Source organism: Crocuta crocuta, unplaced genomic scaffold, assembly GCF_008692635.1.
Source record: "Crocuta crocuta isolate KB4526 unplaced genomic scaffold, BGI_CrCroc_1.0 scaffold506, whole genome shotgun sequence".
Lineage (NCBI taxonomy): Eukaryota > Metazoa > Chordata > Mammalia > Carnivora > Hyaenidae > Crocuta > Crocuta crocuta.
In genome coordinates, this window is record NW_027528991.1 from 1,365,818 (window position 1) to 1,385,838 (window position 20,021).

General features: G+C 50.4%; 1 protein-coding gene across 1 annotated transcript in view; it reads right to left on the minus strand.

Annotated features, from left to right (window-relative positions):
- Positions 1-20,021, minus strand: part of SMOC2 (SPARC related modular calcium binding 2) — a 117,382-nt gene that overhangs the window by 40,325 nt on the left and 57,036 nt on the right. The window contains 1 exon segment of the mRNA XM_077757381.1: positions 2,862-3,048. Coding sequence (XP_077613507.1) covers positions 2,862-3,048 — 187 coding nt within the window.

Consider the following 20,021-nt stretch of genomic DNA (forward strand, 5'->3'; position numbering starts at 1 on the left):
GGGGGCAGGTGATCCTGTCCCAGGCCGGGTGCTGAACGATGCGAACCACAGTGGACCCCTCCCCTAGACAGCAATGGGCCTGGTCTTGGATGGACAGTCTGGCAAACTCGAGTGAGGGAAGAACACGCCGGGGGAAGGCGTGCTTGCTGGCAGCAAGAGGCACAGACTACATTGCCATGGCTGTGGAGCATGCTTCTAGCAACCCTGTCAGGAGTCAGTCACAGAGCAAGTCAGCAAGTCAAAGATGGTGGAGCACAGAGAACAGAAAAAACAGATAATTAAGTACGTCCATGAACCGCCAAGATAATCTGAACTTCCCTTCACTTTTGCAGTGTGCGGGCTGGTAAGTTGTGAGGCTGCTTGGATGTGACGACTTTTCTTTTGCTGCAATGGAAAACCTGCTCATTGCCTGACATTCCTGAAGCAGAAGAGAAAGCCCCTGAGAGAGGAGACCTGCTCGTTCCTCAGTCCCTAGGATAGTGATGAGGGTATGACTGACAGTCAGCATCTGGGACGGATGGATGCGTGGATGGATGATGGATGGATGGGTGGATTGGTAGGTGAATGGGAGGTGTGTGGATGCACATATGGATGGATGAATGATGAATGGATGGATGGACGGACGGACAAATGGATTGGTAGATGAATGGGTGGGTGGATGGATGGATCTGTGGATGGATGGACAGATGGATGGATGGATGGATAGGTGAATGGGTAGGTGGATGGATGGATCTGTGGATGGATGGACAGATGGATGGATGGATGGATGGATAGGTGAATGGGTAGGTGGCTGGATGGACAGATGGATGTGTAGATGTATGTACTGATGGATGTATGGATAGATAGTTAAATGGATGATGGATGGACGGATGGATAGATTGGTAGGTGAATGGGTGGGTGGATGGATTGGTCTGTGGATGGATGAACAGATGGATGGGTGGATAGATGGATGGGTGGATAGGTGAATGAGAGGGTAGATGGATGGACAGATGGATGGATGAATGGATAGATGGATGGATGGATGGATAATGGATGCCTGGATGATGGATGCATGCGTGGATGGATGAATGGACAGATGGATGAATGAATGCATATATGGATGGATGGATGGATGGTGGATACATGGATGATGGATGGATGGGTGGATGGATGCATATATGGATGGATGCATGGATGGATGAATGGATGTATACATGGATGGATAAATGCAATAAAGGATGAGACAAAAATGCAGGAGTCTAAAGGACACTCCTCACTGGATTTAATTTAATACTGTTTCTTGAAACACAAAGTTCTAAGAGGGAGTTACTCCCTCCTGTAGGCAAATTTTGTGAAAAGGAGAACTTGATGCTCTTCTCCCTGCACATTTGAAGCCACAGTAAAGTCAAAGCAGATAGAAATCAAGACAGATGGAAGGGAAGAGGGGTTTCTATGTTTTTTGCCTGATTATGATAAAAGTGCACACAGGCTCCCTAGGGGTAACAGCATCACCCCCGGTCTGGTCGTCTCAGAGCCAATGCAAGCAGCTCTGGTTCTGACAGCATAAGAGTGTCTGTCAGGCAGCATGAACAGAGCCTCTCCCAGTGAACTTGGCCTCACTTCTGGAGGTGCGGCCGAGGGGCCATCAGTGCAGAGCACTGGCCCCGACCTAAACACAGAGTAGATGAGCCTGAGTTCTAGAGGCAGAAATACTGCCTCCTGAGAAAGGTTTCTTAGAAAACAGTCCCCTACACACGTGTGCACGGGAACCAAAGCGACTCGCTGACAGCAACACCCTAAAGAGATTTATGCTCTTCTCACACTGTGCAGGGCACACTCGGGTGGTCACTCTCCTCCGGCAGCCGTGTGGTAGGCGAGCCCCACTTGCCAGCCTGCAGTCCTGGGCTGGGGTCTGCTCTGGGCGGGCACAGAGGCATGCGGCCAGAATGGGTGACCTGCTGGCCACCAAGACGGGCTCGAATACTACTGTGTTCTTCCGATTTCCAAAGCAGGAATCCCTGCTTGCCCCAGACGGGGACCAGGTGTGGGTGGAGTGCGCGACACGTGGAGCTGGTCACCCGCGCTTCCGCCGTGGGGAATACACTTGAGCGGTTTCCCCCGTAAATGTTTCATGGCCTCACTTGGAAGATTGGGGGACATAATTTAGGAAGTGCCAAAATGCTCACGCCCTGGTGCCAGATATGAAACCAGTGGCTAAATTGGATAACTTTTGAAATACTTTTGTACATTTGTAAATGATCTTTATATAAATCTACGAAAATTCAAACTCAATTCACATAACAAAGAACCGCAAACACTTCTTTGCCCGTGTTTATGCAGATTCCGTGAGCTGTTCGTGTGCTTCAGGGGCGACTGTGAACCACCCTGCTCGACCTCACACAAAATACGAGGGAACGAATGTTTCTGCCTCCCAGGCCCCGGAACAGCTCTGGCTGCTCTCTTGCCTTGAGCACACTAACTTTATTTTATGCTGAAGAAAGCCATTTGGGGTGATCAGTTCTCTCAGCTTGTGAAATGCCCGGCTCCCTGTGCCACAGGCACGGCAGGGGGAAGCTGGCGTGGACAAGTGGCACATTCTGCCCCCACCTCCCACCCACGGTTCCGGCCGGCGGGGACCGTGCCAGGAGCAAGGACAGCCTGAAAGCCTCAGCCGCGACCGCTTGGGCTGCACACTCCCAGGGGCCGGTGGACGGACACTTTGCTCTGAGCGCCAGGGGCCAGAGCCGTCCGTGTGGGCGGGCAGCACCGCAGGAAGTGAGCCTGGGCCCCAGCAGCAAGGCGAGGGCGGCGCCCACGACGGCGGGGCCTGCGTTCCCTGGCCTCCCGCCCACACCGCCCCCGGCCCGCGGGCGCAGCTTTACCTGGTGGATGTGCCGGGGATGGGGCGTCCGGTGTCCACCAGGACGCACCAGCAGTAGCCGGTGGACGGGTGGCACTGGACCGGCTTTTAGAGCCCGCCGTGGGCACACTCCGGGATCACCACGTTGTCATTCTTGGGCTGCCGGGCCTCTTCCAGGGCCGACTGCTGCTCCTGGTCACAGGAGGACGCTGGGGAGGAAGGACAGAGGCGTAAGCGTGGTGCGTGGGTGGCGCCTCGTGGGAGGTTGTGGGACGGGGCAGAGGCTGGCCAGTCAGAGGGAGTGGGGGGTGCGTGGCGGGCCCAGGTGACCCTGTGGCCACCTGTTAAAGGTGGGGTGGCTCTGGGTGCACGAAATCAGCAGCATCGGCCTGGAGGCGTGCACCCAGCATTCCGTCCGGGTTGTAAAACCTGAGGCCACTTGCAAGTATTTTCAAACTTTTTTTTTTTTTTTTTTTTTGCAAATCAGAGCTGAACCTCTATTTTCTACTTCTTTCGATTTTGTCACCAACTTTTATTTAAGATGACGCTGACACAAAGAGAGTGAAGGTATACAAGCCCAGCTTACTTCCGAGCAGGAAGGGCCCAGTCTCAGGACACAGGGAGCCCAGGGCCACACGGCTGACACAGCCACAGCGTGTCCACGGCACAGGACGGCACAGGGGACCCGGGGCCACACAGCTGACACAGCCACAGCATGTCCACGGCACAGGACGGCACAGGGGACCCGGGGCCACACGGCTGACACAGCCACAGCATGTCCATGGCACAGAGGACCATGGAAGTGCTGGCTGTTAATGATGAGAGGCATGATCTAATAGCATCTACCATGCATGTAACCAACAGCTGCTATTTCGAGTTTTCCAAGTGCTAGAACTGTCCTAATTCATTCATGGATTTCCTCATTTAGCCATCTGGCAGATGGGAAAACAGAGGCACGGATAAGTCACCTGGGGAAGGCCACATGGCTCAGAAGGGGCGGACTCAGAGCTCAGATCCAGGCCCATCAAGCTCAGCAGCACAAGGTCTGACTGCTACCCAGCCTGCGCCCCTCCGACCTCCGGGCAGATGCAATTCTGACACCATCCGTGTAACACGGATTTCAATACGCCGTCTGGGGGCAACTGGGTGGCTCAGTAGGTAAAGCATTTGAATCTGGATTTTGGCTCAGGTCATGATCTCACTGTTCATGATACACAAAAATAACCCACGGCGACTGCATTTCTTCTAACACCATCACCCAGTTCTTTTAAATTTGAATTTGTTCCCTGTAAGTTCTGTCCTTTTCCATATATTCTAGATTTCACTCAAGAAATACACAGATACTGGGGCTCCTGGGTAGCCCAGTTGGTTGGGTGTCCGACTTCGGCTCAGGTCATGACCTCGTGGTTCGTGGGTTCGAGCCCTGTGTTGGGCTCTGTGCTGACAGCTCAGAGCCTGGAGCTGCTTCAGATTCTGTGTCTCCCTCTCTCTCTGACCCTCCTCTGCTCATGCTATCTCTCTCTCTCTGTCTCTCTCTCTCTCTCGGTCTCTCTCTCTCTGTCTCTCTCTCTCTCTCAGAAATAAACATTTAAAAATTTAAAGAAAAAGAAACACACAGATACATAAATAAAACCCAGCCCTGCTTACATCATCATCATAAAGAAGCTTCCACTCCAACCACAACATGGAAACTGGCAAGAAGAAACGGGCAGTGACTGGCATCTGTGGCCGCACTGCCCAGTGAGTCACTGCAGACCCTGAGAAGCCCCACGGAGGACAGAGTCGAGCCACGTCTTCCCGGAGAAAACCCTGAGAGCAGTCAGCCCGTGCCTACAAAGCCCCACATACTCGGGAGAGTAGCTCATTCCCAGCACGCGCCCCTGGAAAACACACGGCTCACTGTAACATCCACTGGTTCCTTTTCAGAAATTTTATTAGTGAACAAAATTTATGGTGTGATTATCTGGGCACAAAATACTTCTCATGCTCCATCCAAGAACATTCTGTATCTATAGAAATGGTTCCGGGAAATTCTTGAAATGTCCCTTTGAGTATTTTATTTCATACTTGAAGGTTCATCATAAGCAAAATAAGATTAAGTCAACAATCTCTTAAAATTCGCCAAGAGTGTTGTAAAATATAGAAGATATAGCTGAGTCGGAAGAAATTTTGTGTTTGTTGCATAAACACCCTGGTTGGTTAGAAATGTTAACTTAAGCAATTTTATTTGGTAAGTCTGGCTCCGTGTGGGGAATTCAAACTTATTGGGGAAATGTAGTTATGTGTTCCTTTGGTANAGAGAGAAACAGAGACAGAGTGCAAGGGGGGAAGGAGGGGCAGAGAGAGAGGGAGACACAGAATCTGAAGCAGCTCCCGGCTCCGAGCTGTCAGCACAGAGCCCGACGCGGGGCTCGAACCCACGAACCGTGAGATCATGACCTGAGCCAAAGTCAAACGCTCACCTGACTGAGCCACCCAGGTGCCCCTAGAAGATCTTTAGACAAACCAATGATGACCCTTGGGAACAGAAGCTAAACAGAAACTTGATTTCTGCTTTGGAAAGTGGCCCTCCCTCCCCGAGGCAGTGCCAGCCCCAGGGGACCCGAGCGCAGCTCACGCTGTGGCCACAGGGAGATGAAACAGACACCTGTTCTTCATAAAGGACATGAAGCACGTGTAAGTGTACATAAATGCAGAACAGAGCAATAGAAGTCCTATTTCACCACAAATCCAGAAACTTTCAAACACGGAGACACAGAAGCAGAGCTTCGAAAGGGACCATAGAAATAGGGTTGAAGGAAGGTCCAGAAGCACGTTGAGGGAGGCCCTACAAAGCATTAGAAAAGGACATAGGGAGGGGCACCTGGGTGTCACAGTGCGTTAAGCGTCCAGCTTCAGCTTGACTTTGGTTCAGGTCATGAGCTCATGGTTCATGAGTTTGAGCCCTGGGTGGGGCTCAGTGTAGACAGTGGCTTCCCAGCAGCCATGCTGGTACGGTGAGCCCCTTAACCCAACACACTGTGGCGACTGCACTGCTCTCTCTTCAAGGCCATTCCATTCATGCTCGTGCCGTCCGCGCACGTGCACTTGAGCCCCGACTCCACGAGTTTGCAGATGTGTGTGGCTCAGACACACGGCGTCCTGGGCCACACAGCCCATGCTGAGCAGAACCCTCAGAAGTAATTAGCACTTTGGAGAGAGTCGGCCTCAATATTTTTTCATGAAAATCTTAAAGTAGAAACATGAGTACAATTCTAACTTGTTTCTACGGATTTTTCATTTCTACACTCATATAAGCACTCTGTATTTTTAGAAAACTACCTCTGTAAATTTGGTTGGATTTAAAAAATGAGTTAATTTCTAAAATTATCTTAGCTCCCAAACTAGCAATAGATTTTGGTGACTTCTAATCTGTCTGGTAATCTGACAACCAGAAGGAAATCACAGTATAACAAATTGCTGCAGGACATTTTGAACTTAAAGAAAAAAAACCTTAACTGATGATCTCACTAAGTGTACCCCACTTGATTTTAGTATGACGATGCCCAAAATACATTTAAAGAAATTACATCCACTCTAAAAACCAGGCCCAAGCTTTGGGTTCGGCCACGGTTTGTGGGTATGAATGCTGTGTCAGTGAGCTGCTCTGTAGCTCACCTTCCTAGAGTTTCACAGTAATAGTTAGGGTTTCAGTGTTGACCTGTCGACAGGCACAGAATCCTGGGAAGTTTCTAAGACACTGAGGTATCCAAAGCTGCTGCCCATTTCCGTGTCCACCTGCAGATGCAGAGTTGTGCCTCCAGCAGGTCAAGAGGAGGTTCTAGTCTCTTCTCGACTCTGAGTTTTTTGCCCCACTTGTAGCTGTCGGCACAGCTTGCAAGGACGCCTCTCCTGGTCCCAGATTCTCCACAACAGGGTTTCTGCTGTTTGTGTTGGGGGAGGGGGGGCGACACCCAGCGGGTTGGGTGGTTGGATGGTTGGTACTGACACTCTGTGTCCCTTCATCCGCATGACACTCTGCCCTGGGAACATTCCCTCATATTAAAGAATCGCATAACTGTGCCATTCAACACCAGCCAATGCCGTTAAGAGTTGTTCAGAAACAATTTGCTGGTATTGAAGGGGTACTTTTACATTATCCTAATCATTCTTGCTCATTGTACTTATGTTAATTCATATCCAATTTATACTGACAGAATCTATTTTCTATTTACTCTCATCTTATTTATTCCTATAGATGAAGAGACAAAAAAATTTAATTTTTGAAGTCAGCATTGTTATTTAAATTTCTTCCAAAAATATAGCAGCTTGCACGATGTGAAGTACAGACGATTAAACAAGATATGTAAGGAACACAGAGTCAAGACTGTTTAGTCTGACCTGGCCCACGGCTTTAGGGAAGTCGTGTAAATGATGGAATCATTTGCCAAATAGTACCAAACCAGTCTCACTGCCTCATAAGATGGTCAGAAGAGCTAATGGAATAATAAATGAGTGTATTTAGAAAGAAGGATAGGGTGTCTTTCAAAATTAAAGGGACTACTTAAAATACTAGAAATAATACTCAGTAACTCCTTTAGATATTTTAATAACATTATACCCTAAATGTAAATGTTTCTAGTTACAGTAAAACTATCCATCTTTGTAAAAAGAAAATTTGATGTTCATTTTTATTAAGGTGAACTACTTCATTTACTAAATGGCAAAACTCCCAGAAAGCTAGTATTAGAAGAAAATCTTCTCTATCTACTAAAAAACATATATATTTTTTAATGTCTTTAAGTTTATTTATTTATTTTGAGAGACAGAGAGAGTGAGCAGGGGAAGGACAGAGACAGAGGAAGTGAGAGAATCCCAAGCAGGCTCCATACTGTCAGCGCAGAGCCCGATGCGAAGTTTGAATTCATGGCTGTGAGATCATGACCTGAGCTGAAACCACGAGTCAGAGGCTTAACCAACTGAGCCCTCCAGATGCTCCTGAAAAGCATATATTTTTAAAATGCACAGCTAACATCAGATTTAAGGATAAAAGACTTAATACATTCACTCTAAGATTGGACACACTGTCACCACTTCTATTTGTCATTATACTGAGTATCCTAGGCAACATATTAAAAGTAAGAATTAGAAACACATAAAGACTGGAAAGAAAAATGTAGAACTTTCTTTAATCACACATGATAGAATTATATATATAAAAATAATCTAAACCATCTACAAAAAAACCCTGCTAGAATTAATAACCGAATATAACAAATTCTCAAGATATGATGTCAATATACAAAATTACCTGTCTATGTAGTAGCAAGGAATAACTAGAAGATACTGTTTTTTAAATGGGATTTTATAGGGCGCCTGGGTGGCTCAAATGGTTAGGCATCTGACTTCGGCTCAGGTCATGATCTCACGGTTTGTGGGTTTAAGCCTCACATCGGGCTTGGTGCTGACAGCTCAGAGCCTGCAGCCTGCTTCAGATTCTGAGTCTCCCTCTCTCTCTGCCCCTCCTCCACTCACGCTCTGTCTCCCTCTGTAACTGTATCTCAAAAATAAACATTTAAAAAAATTTTTTAAAATAAATGGCATTTCCAATAACATCAAAAATATGAACTATATTTATGAAAAGATGTGTACAACATTGAAAAAGCATTGCTGAGGAAAATGAAACCAATACAAGTGGAGAGAGATATACCATGTTCATGGATCAGAAGACTCAGTGATGTTATAATGTTCATTCTTCCCAATTGTTCTGTGGTTTCAACACAATTTTTAAAAAATTTTTTAACATTTATTCATTTTTGAGAGAGAGAGACACAGAGCGTGAGCAGGAGAGTGCCAGAGAGAGGGAGACAGAATCTGAAGCAGGCTCCAGGCTCTGAGTTGTCAGCACAGAGCCCGATGTGGGGCTGGAGCTCACAAATGGTGAGATCAGACCTCAGCCAAAGTCAGTCACTTAACCGACTGAGCCACCCAGGCACAGTTCTATATAAGTCCTAGGATGCTGTTTTGTGGAAATGGGCATTTTCATTCTAAAATGTATTTGGAAAATCAAAAGACCTGAAATATCCAAAGTGCCCTTTCAAAAGAACCAAGTTGAAGGACTAATATTGCCATATTTGAAAAGTCTTTATAAAGCTGCCTCTCCAGATGATACGTGACTGGTATAAGGACAGCTGAATAGATAATGAGAAAAAATAAAGACTTCATAAATAGACCCCAGAATACATGTTCAATTGATACTTAACAAGGCACCAAAACAAATCAAAGAGGGAAAGTCTTTTCAACAAATGAGTCTACAACAACAGGCTATCTACACTCCGATAAAAAAAAAGAAATAATAAAGTCTAAAGCGCACCACACACAACAATTGATTTGAGATGATTTAGAAACCGAAACATAAAAGCTAAAAAATATAAAGTGTCTAAAGAAAATACGTGAGACTATGTTTGTGACACTGGGTTAGACAAAGCTTTTTAGCTCAGATATAGAAAGCCCTAAGTACAGAAGAAATATGTAGTAAATTAGACTCTATTAAAACTGAAGACGTATACTCACCAAAACATACCAATAAAAAGGTAAAAGGGCAAGCCACAGACTGAGAAAACGTCCCTAAGTCTTACGTATGACAAAGATTCAGGCTATATAAATGACTCACTCCTACAACTCAATAAAAAAGACAAATAATTAAATTGGGCAAATGTCTGAATAGATACTTCAAAGATATGTGACTGAACAATTAACACTTGAAAACACTGCTCAGCATCACTGGTCATTGGGAAAATGCAGATTAAAACCACAGTGGCATAGCTCTGGACGCCACTAGAGTGGCTCAAAGAAAGAACACCAAGCCAAGCACTGAGACTCTCACTCAAGTGTAAATGATAGGAACACTTTGGAAATCTACTTGGGTGTTTACTCAAGAGTAATCGATAAAACATCCATAAAATAATGTAAAAGAGCATATATGGCAACCTTATTTATAACAGCCCTAACCCAGAAACAATGAAAATATCCATTAAGTGGAAAAAGCACAAATTGTGGTGTATACATGCAATATGCAATTATACATATAAATTACAGAGAATAAATGGGTAATATATATACTCAATGAGGATAAATCTCAAAACTTCTATAATGGGCAAAAAAGACAGGAACAAGGGCGTATATAGTGCATTATTCCACTTATACGAAACTCTAGCCCAGATAAGAGTAACACGGAATAATGGAACAATGGCCATCAGAACAGTCGTTGCCTCTGGGAAGGCGCTGACCCAGAGGGGCCTGGGGGAGCCTGCCCGATGATGGAATCCTTCTCTGTCTTGATGGAGTGTGACTTACACGATCATTCCCACCTACCGGAGCTACACGCATCTCACTGTACAGAAATATCCTCAATAAACAAACTCATGTCTAAATGAGTCTTTAAAAGTTGTTAAAATACGAATAAAATAGGAATTCTAAGAGATGAGAAAATATTGGTCGCAATTTAACTGGCAACACGTTTTCTTTTGTTGGTGTATTTTACGATGGGTAGTACCTCAATTCAGTGATGTGCAAAACACGTGTGAAAGGGGCGCCTGGGGGCTCCGTTGGTCAAGCATCAGAATTCAGGCTGAGGTCATGATCTTGCAGTTCATGAGTTCGAGCCCCGTGTCGGGCTCTGTGCTGACAGCTCAGAGCCTGGAGCCTGCTTGGGATTCTGTGTCTCCCTCTCCCTCTGTCCTTCCTCCGCTCATGTTCTCTCTCTCTCTCTCTCTCTCCTTCCCTCCCTCAAAAAAAATAAACATTAAAAAAAATTTTTTTTAATACATGTGAGAACCCACAGTCAGTCCCCAGCAAGTGGCACTTTACGAAAGCTTAGTCTTCTTCCTTTTCCCAAGAGGACTTGGTGTGTATACAGAGTCTACGAAACAAAGAACTCCGACCACGAAACGTGGCGGAAAGAACAGGACGGGAGCACCTCCAGGCTGGTGTGACTCTGCGCCTGCAGTGGTAGCTTGTCCGTAAGAGCTCTTGGGCCTCCAAGGACTGACTTAACTGCCTAAAGAAAGTTTCCCTTAAAAACTGCGAGTAAGACCAGCAGAAAGTCTGTTTGGCCCCACGTCCAAAGGACCCCGATTAACATCAGAGTGAATCTGTCTGCAAGAGCCTGCGAGTTAGGAGCAGCTTTCCTGTGTGGTCGGACGTGTCACGTGAACAGCCCCTGCGCCCACCCCTCCTCTTCGCTTCCCTGGTACCGTCCTCAGTGTTCTCTGCCGGCCTGAAATCTCGTTACTGAGGGCTGGCCTGACTCCCAAGATCTCGTGGGCCTGCAGCACAGCTCTGACGTGCGTGGACTGGAGTCTGTTTACTGCTGACGGCCTCTGCCAAGTCCCAATTATCACTGCGGCCGCAGCCTAGAAGGCTAGAAATGCCCTGTTTGCCCAGCCGATTCCCACCCTCGTCCGTGACCGTGTCTCACCTCCCCCGGTGCCTCCCACCAGGGAGAATTACATTAACTCCAGGACTCAACCGATGGCCTTGCTGGCCCATCCTTGCCCCTCCCTGTCACCAGTCTCCGCAGCATTTCTATACTCCGGGTCCACACATGTGAGCCCCCTGGCTGGTGGATGTCTGCAGGCATCAGACTCGCTGGGGCTCGGCAGGCGCGTGGACCTGCCTCCCTTCGCCCCTGCCCGTGCTCCAAGAACATTCTCATTTCTCACTCACACAAGGAGGATGAGACACGTGGAGCAGAGCCCAGCCAAGATCAGCAGGTGCGTGGGAAACACACTGATCGCTGGTTCCCAGGAACATTCTGGGGTACAAAGCAGAGCTACAAAGCAGTAGCTCTCTGACACAACAGTCATTCTGGCATAAGCTTCCAAACCAGTATCTTCTATTTTTTTTTTGCCTCTCCTTATCGTATTTTCAAAATTCCCTCAAAAAATACTCCTAATTAAGATACCAAATATCTTACTTCTCCAAGCATTTTGTCATATTCCCTTATTAGTTTATGATCCTTGCTTTTAACGTGCATATAATGAATTACATGCTCACCGAACAGACCTGTGCTCAGCAAACATGGTGTGCGGGGCGCTGGGCTTCCCACGAGGATGTGTGGCTGCAGAGGGAGGGTCCCCAGCAAGAGGTGGACATGGAGGGCAGCAGGGGCCAGACGGGGGGACACCGGAGCCAGGTTCAGGGGCTGCCACGGCACGGAAAGCCTCGTAAGATTTTAAAGTCTGCCCTGATCATATCTGTGCTTTAGGAACCCTGGAGGCCAGCTTTCGGGGAGCCAAAGGGGCCATCTTAGGTTCCCTTACGTACAGGGACACCCGGGCCGTAACATCCGAGGCTACGAGACACACGGGAGGTAGCATGACGAACCCTGCAGGCATCAGTGAGCCCGATACGAGCACAGATAATTTAGCCCAAATGCAGTCAGTGACCAAGGGCCCGGTGAGAGGTGTAGAGCACTGTTCTCTGGACGGCCAACGATCCCCCAATTTACCTCCACAAGCACTCAGGGGTACACGCACACCCACCCGGTCCACACGCTGAATCAACAATGAGCCTCACACCTTTGCTCTGTTGTTTTAAAGGGCAAATGAGCCCTGGGGGCTCGCAGAATGCAAGCTACTTCCCATGATACTGGACACACAACCACTGAGTGTGAGTATCTGTCGTCTAACCCGTGAACATTCAGAGTCTCACGCTTTCCAAAGAGGGGGTCGGTCTGTGAAGCATTTCGAGGTTTCAAAAGGACACCTCACACGTACAAGTATTTCAGAGGTAAAATAACAAGCACTTTGTTCAGTAAAACCACACTCAAAACTGTATGAATTTTGCAGATGAACAAAGACTGGAAATCAACTACAGATCTTTCCCATATTAACTTGCTCAGCCGCACGTTCATTCTGTGAAGGGGGATCGTCGTTGTCATTTTACAAATTCAGTGAAGGTAAATTATTTTCCCAATCTAGGCAATGAGTGGCAGAGACAGCCTGGAACCGAGCCATGATGGCCCCAAAGTGCTGGGTGTGACAAGTGACCAGATAACGGTAAGCAGGCAAATATTTTTGTCTGTCACACATGTCGACAGAGAAGTGTCCATGTTTTCTTAGCACCGATTCCCTGATTTGTACTCATATTGTCTTCATCAGTCATGGAATTCCTGTGGTTTTCTTTTTAATTACATGACAGAAATTATCAAAGAAGGCAAAAAATTTAAAAAAAGAAAAAAGAAATGCACCCTTACAGTTTGATTTTCTAGAAATGTTGGATTGGGCAGAAGGCGACCCTGAAACTCACAATATGAATGGAATATAATTATCCACATGTCCAGGTTCAGGAAGACACCAAATGGGGTTCTTAATGCTAAGGTTTTGCCCATGAGCAACACGTATGTGTGACTGGCCACCCAATTAATTCCAAAGGAAGCCTTTTAAGGTTAACTTTTTAATCCAGGGTCATTGTCTTAATATTTACAGGAATCATAGGCATGGAGCCCAACTTCCGCATACTGTCCTGTGATCCTGTAAGAACAGAATGAGGGATGGGGCGCCTGGGTGGCTCACTTGGTTAAGCATCTGACTTCAGCTCAGGTCATGATCTCACAGTCCGTGGGTTCAAGCCCTGCATCGGGCTCTGTGCTGACAGCTCAGAGCTTAGAGCCTGCTTCAGATTCTGTGTCTCCCTCTCTCTCTCTCTCTCCACCCCCCCCCACTTGCCCTCTGTCTCTGTCTCTCTCTCTCTCAAAAATAAATTAACATTAAAAAAAAATCTCTAAAAAAATACACTGTGTCCACTCAGGCCAATATCCAGAGTTGGCCAAATGTCTTCAAACCAGTTTTCTTTGCATTTCGATAGGGCAAAGACTGGATGAGAAAAGGAAAACCCAGAAGTAGCACTTTGGCACAAATGACAGATGTTTGAGAGCCATGTCCCTGTGCCACACGGCACAGCCTGTGTACTGGACGTGTCCCGTGTGGGGACAGCGCAAACCCTCTGCCCGTGCATTCTTGAGCTGACCCTTCAAAGGTTGTCCCTCAGTTACAAACCGAGGAAAACGGCCGGCACCTGCATCCTCATTGTGAGAGCCAGAAAAGACCAGATGAGCACAAGCCCTGCTGCACAGAGGGCCGTGGTCACCTGCCCATCCCTGTGCAGAATACAGCAGGCGAGGCCTCAGGGGTAGGTCAGCGCAACTGCGGTCGACAAGACCGCTACTTAACGATTTTCTACCCTTAGAACCAGAGAGAAATGATATTCCAACACCCGGAAATAATGGCAAAACACCACGATCTGCATCCAGCCCACTTAGCAGGTGTTTTTGCTGAGACTAATATAGGAAGTGATGTCAGAAGCTGCTCTTTTAGGAAGAGCAATATGGTGTCACCAGAAGCAACTCAATCCTACTGGAATTCTTCAACCTTCTTCAAAAACGCCACGTGGAGCCCCTTCTGCTCTTGGGGCGCTGCCCTGCACGCAGCCCCGTGGCTGCTCGCCTGAGCCCGGCTGATTGGGAGCACGCGGGCTGTATCTGCGAGGCGATTACTCAGAGCTGAGCAAGCTCCACACAATTAGAGCAGGAAGGACCCCAGGACGGTGTGGGTCTTCCAACGGGTTCTAGACGATTTATAGAAAATCAAGTCGCATTCCTACAGGTCTTTTCAGAACAGCAGCACCTCCCATTCATAATCTCATTCAACTCTAATCGCTGAGGAGTGCTGAGGGTCAATACACGCTGGGCACCATCCTAACCGCTTCTGGGGAGCTTGTGAATAGTCATGGAAACACACAGATACTCATGGATACTGGCACTCACGGATACTCACAGATACTCACGGATACTCACGGGTACTCACGGATACTCACGGATACTCACGGGTACTCACGGGTACTCACAGATACTCATGGATACTCACAGATACTCACCTTAGAAGCTGCTCTCACTTCATTCGACAGGCAAGGCCGTGAGGCACAGAGGCAGCAGGCCCCCAGCATCCCCCTAGCGTCCCCCACCCAGGGCGCTGCCACCAGCAGCACCCGGTAATTTCCATCAGCTAAGTGCCTGGACAGCAAGCACTGTGGTCACCTGCGGGTCCTCTGGTGACACAGGCGCAGGGACGTCCAGCGGCTTCCGTGCAATAGGTGACGGTTTCCGAAGCAGGACACAGCCAGGCTGTTACTCCCTGGTCAACGCTACTTCCACGTTCTCAGGAGCCTCACATGTAGAAAAAGGCTGACCCAGTGTGGCCCACCGTGGCCGCCCAGGCCCAGGCTCAGCTCACAGGACGGGCGGCGGCACGCGGAGCACCGCTGCTGTGTCATCGCGGCCGCAGCCTCGACCGACCCCTGCCCGCGGCCTCACTGCAGGGACGTGCCTGGCCCCGAGCTCCAGTCACGCCGTGACAGTGCAGCCGATGGCCTCCGGGTCACTGAGGGGCCGGGTGCAGGACAGCGACGCCTTCCAGCCACCAGGAACCGCTGGCAGCCAGCCCCAGGGCGGCCGCGGCGCATTTATTCCCCCAGACGGGCCCCGCCGAGAAATCCTGACATTCTGTAGTGACTTCTGGTCGCTGCACCCAGAAGAGCCATCTGTGTCGGGGGCAGGACAGGAAAGACCAAACGTCGAGAAGTGGACACAGCTCTGCGAGCGACGGGCGCCGAGGCGCAGACAGAAGAGCACAACCTACTTCAACTTTGGTCCCAACACATTATCGTTAACATGGACAGATGTCACCGGGCAAGTGGCCATTTCAAAACAAGTATCTCCAAGGATTCAGGGGCTTGAATCCCCTGTCCGGGGGGTGTTTTTCCAGGAAATCCTCGAAGGAGGGCCCTTCGTGCTCCGCACACAAAGCATACCCCATGCTTGCCTTCGGGGAAGAAATGGAAGTGCCTGACTGCAGCCGTGTGGGGCCGAGGGGCCCAGCGGTCTCACGGGGGGCGGAAGCTGCAAACGTGCGGGGCAGGCGTGGGCCCCGGGCTGACGAGGCCCGGCCACAAAGCCTTTTCTTTCATTCTGCCCCACATTCTCAGGGTCCCCCCAATTCTCCGCACCAGCACGGGATTCGTATTCCCTGAGTTCCCCGAGTCCATCCACTTCTTCTCAGCCAACGCCGGCGACCCCGCAGCCTCAGAGCTTCTCTTCTGCTTGAGACGCCTCTGCCTCTCGTCCCTCCTCTGGCGCAGCGGTCCTCGAAGTGTGGCCCCAGGGCCGCTCTATAAAGCATCAGCGTGTCCTGTGCCTTTTGACTGTCACGAGTGACGTGTCATGGTGGCAGACAGAATGTGTCCCCATGTATTTAACAGGTTCAGCTTCAATTCTGCCCATAAACATCCACAGATGCAACCCAGCGGGGAGACGCTGTTTGGACTTTGAGAGTAAAACGGATTCTTACACCAAGAAGCGTAGGAACTGCTGAGTTAGCCCATAACTTCAGTTATTTGCGAAGGTCCTTGTGCTGGGCGTGTGTGTGTGGACTCTGCGAACGTGGCGAATGCGTGGGTGCTGGGCGGCAAATGGCCATTTCAGAACAAGTATCTCCTGCCGTCCGGGTCCTCACCACGGCTGTGCGGGGGCCGGGGCGGCTTCAGCCCGACGTACTTGCAGGCCAAGCATGGGAGCGCCGGCCACAGTGCACGCAGCCCCTGCACCTGCTGTGACGAGCGGGGTCGGCTACGGGGCGTGGAGACCTGCGCTCGGTGAAATCCAGGCGCCCGAGACAGGACCGCGGCCTCTCAGAGGGGACAGTGACAGGGGACCGCCGCCGTCCCCACAGGAGAGGACGCTCACAGAGGCGGAGCTGGATTGGCGAGCTGTGTCCCCGGCAGGCTCCCCGCGGCCGCAGGGACGGCCCCGCTGTGCAGCCCAGTTCATTTTTCAGTTTTTACAGCAGGTTCGGATGGTTCTGCTGTGTTTTACTTCCCTCCTCGGCCTGGCTCTGCCTTCCCTCACGAGACACTCAGCCTCTGGCCCCCAACGGGCTTCTCCATCTTCCCCCGTGCCCCCCGCCCCTCCTGCCGCTCGCCAAGTGCCGCTCTGAGTGTGTGTTCCACGCCAGGCCTGAACAGACGTGCAAGCCTTAGAACCAGGGAGGGAAAGACTTTCTTTTTTTTTTTTTTANACGCTTAACCGACTAAGCCACCCAGGCGCCCCAAGGGAGGAAAAGACTTTCATCAAAGCGAATCGAACACATATCTGAGGCTCATTTCATGACCTGACATCTAACCTAACTCTCTCGGAACCACGGTCTGTAGATGTGGCCGTGGACCCCCGCCCCGCCCCAGTGACCACAGCCGGGCCTGCATCCGGCCATCTCCCGTCACCTCCCCTGGGCACCCCCTCCTCCGAGGCCAGGGGACCGCGTGCCTGCCCCGTCCCCGGCAAGGGGAGAGAACCTAAAAACACATTTTGGCAGAAGTGTTCAAACAGAACCGAGTCTAAATATTTAACTTTTGCAGATCACAGCGCACAGGAAACGGCGAGTCTGGCAGGGAGTCACCTAATAAGGCAGCGTTTGCTCTAGTTCATGCGCAGGGCTGGCCGCCTGCGCACATGCATCGCACCCGGGGTGCCTGGTGTGACGTGCACAGCAGAGCCCTCTCGGCGTGTCCAGCGACAGACCGTGGAGCGCACCACGCAGACTACTTCCCTGGGTGGGGTGCACAGAACCTGAGATGCTCAGGAGTGAGATGCTCAGCTGGAACTTTCCAGAAAACCTCTCTCCCCTTCCTCCACCTGTGCCCAGGGCTCCACCTTGGCAACTCACTCACTCCCGAGAGTTCCACGTTAGTCTTGCAGTCCAGGGGATCTGGGCGCACAGGGCGTGTGTCACCTCCGCACGACAGTCCTGTGGGCTCCCGCCTCGTGTCCCCTCCTGAGTCCTGCTGAGACTCAGGCCTGCAGCTCACTTACCCGTCCTCCACCGCCCGCCCCTGCACCGGCACCCCAAACTAGGTTCTGCAGATGCAGAAACAGCCGGTCTCTGGAGAAGGGCCACAGCGGCCCCGCACTGCCCGTTCCCTTGCTGGCACCCCTTCCGCGCCGCGGAGGACGAGGTGGGCGCTGGGCTCGAGGCCACGCTGCCCTGTCCCTGTCTGCAGCGAGCCCCCCCCCACCCCACACGGCCAGTGAGACACTCTGTCCCCCCGGCCGTGACTAGTCCAGGGCTGGACGAGAGGTGCAACGGTCCTGAAAGTACTATCTGCGACTTGTATGTTTAAAACTCCACTGGATTGTTAGAAGGACAGTGGAAAACTGCAGGAGCCAGCAGAGCCCACAGGAGGGGCCGCCTGGTCATGAAGCCGGTGCGGGGGGCGGGGGGGGGCCAAGGTCCCCGACGCCCTGGTGCGGACCCGGAGCCCCAGCTGGGGACCAGGACACGCGGCCAACGGTCAGATATGTCAGCCGAGCCGCGGGCGCGGTGCTGAAGCAGCAGGGACAGCCTCACTCCTTGCTCCTCCCAGCCCGGCCGCACCAGCTGGGGTCCCAGACAGTGGCCCAGGGGCCCCAGAGCCGGTCAGAAATGCAGGTCCCCTCCCCCGCAGCCTCGGTGATCCAGAAACCCCACTCGGACGGGACCCCACGTGCTGCTCACACACGGCCTCACTTCGGCAGCCCTTGCTCAGAGCCCCGGAGCCTCCAGAGCAACGGCCACAGGCAGACAGACACACTTAGTGAGTGAGCAAATGGCCCACACGCCGGGCGAATGGGCATCTGGGGCTTGGAAGATGCGCGTCTCCATTAGGCAGAGAATCCAGGGATCCTCAGGCAGTGTATGCCAAGGACATAAGCACAAGTGTGCAGAAAATCAAGAAATCTGTTCCTTACAGAATTGTTCACAACATCAAAGTACTAACGTTACTATAAGAATCTGCTCTTAGAGAAACTGGTTCAGTAAACTATGTCACTCCATACAGTGTGTGAAATAAAGCCGTAAAAATAACACCGTGGAATGCATTTCACAGATACTACTGTGGGAAACAATCATCTGGAGAGCGTTATTTTTTAAAATATATTTATTTTGAGAGAGAGAGAGAGATAACGCAAGCAGGGGAGGGACAGAGATGGAGAGAATCTGAAGCAGGCTCCAAGCTGTCAGCACAGAGCCCGACATGGGGCTCAAACTCACGAGTCATGAGATCATGACCTGACCTAAGATCAAGAACCGGACGCTTATCGGACCGGGCCCCCAGGCGCCCCTCATGGACAACTTCATAAAGCTTCAGATCCCAGGACCCACCAGACGCAGACCCGGGGACACAGGAGATCAGCCCAGGGACCTGCGTCGCTCCAGCCGCCCGAGGTGGGCTGTGGGCCATGCCTAAGCAACACGCGGCAGGACAGCGCTTGGTGACACGGAAATGCTCACGGCCACCCGCAACGTACAAACGGAGGTCATATGTGCAAGGCACGTGCAAATTAGGGTCTCATCCCCTCCACTTACCTCTGGGTTGTGAATTTACTACTTACTTTGTTTTATCTTCCTTGTTTGCTAATATTCCCTACAATAAATTTTTGAAAACTGTACTGGGGCGTATGGGTGGCTCAGTCCATTAAGCGTCTGGCTTCAGCTCAGGTCACGATCTCAAGGTGTGTGGGTTTGAGCCCCGCGTCGGGCTCTGTGCTGACAGCTCAGAGCCTGGAGCTGCTTCAGATTCTGTGTCTCCCTCTCTCTCTGCCCCTTCCCCTGCTCACGCTGTCCCTGTCAAATAAATTAATATTAAAAAAGATTTTTTTAAAAGAGTGAAGTGTTTCTGACTGCTAGTCGCAACACATGCCCACAGGCTCTGAGGCAGCGCTCAGGTGAGATACAGAGCAGCCGTGTGGGGCCTGACAGCAACCTGAGGGGCTCTGCCTCTGCCCCTGAATCCCCCCGCCGCCCCCGACACCTCAGTGCGGGACGAATGTCCCGTCAGCAAGACGCTCTTGGGGAAGATGAAGCCAGAAGAGAGAAAGGAAGAAGAAAGATTTCCCAAAACTTCCCTGCCAAAAATATGTAAATAAACCAGAAATAAATGCAAGGAAGTATTAGAAATGTTCCCACCAGAAATAGCAGTGTCACATTTTCCATCCATGACAGAGTGTTTAAAACAGTAACTAAAGTCATGTTATCTTCAGTTGTCTCCTCTCTGCAAACTTCCTCCCAGATTCCTTCCCAAGTCACCTCAGCCCTTCTCCCAGGTTTCGAGGTGC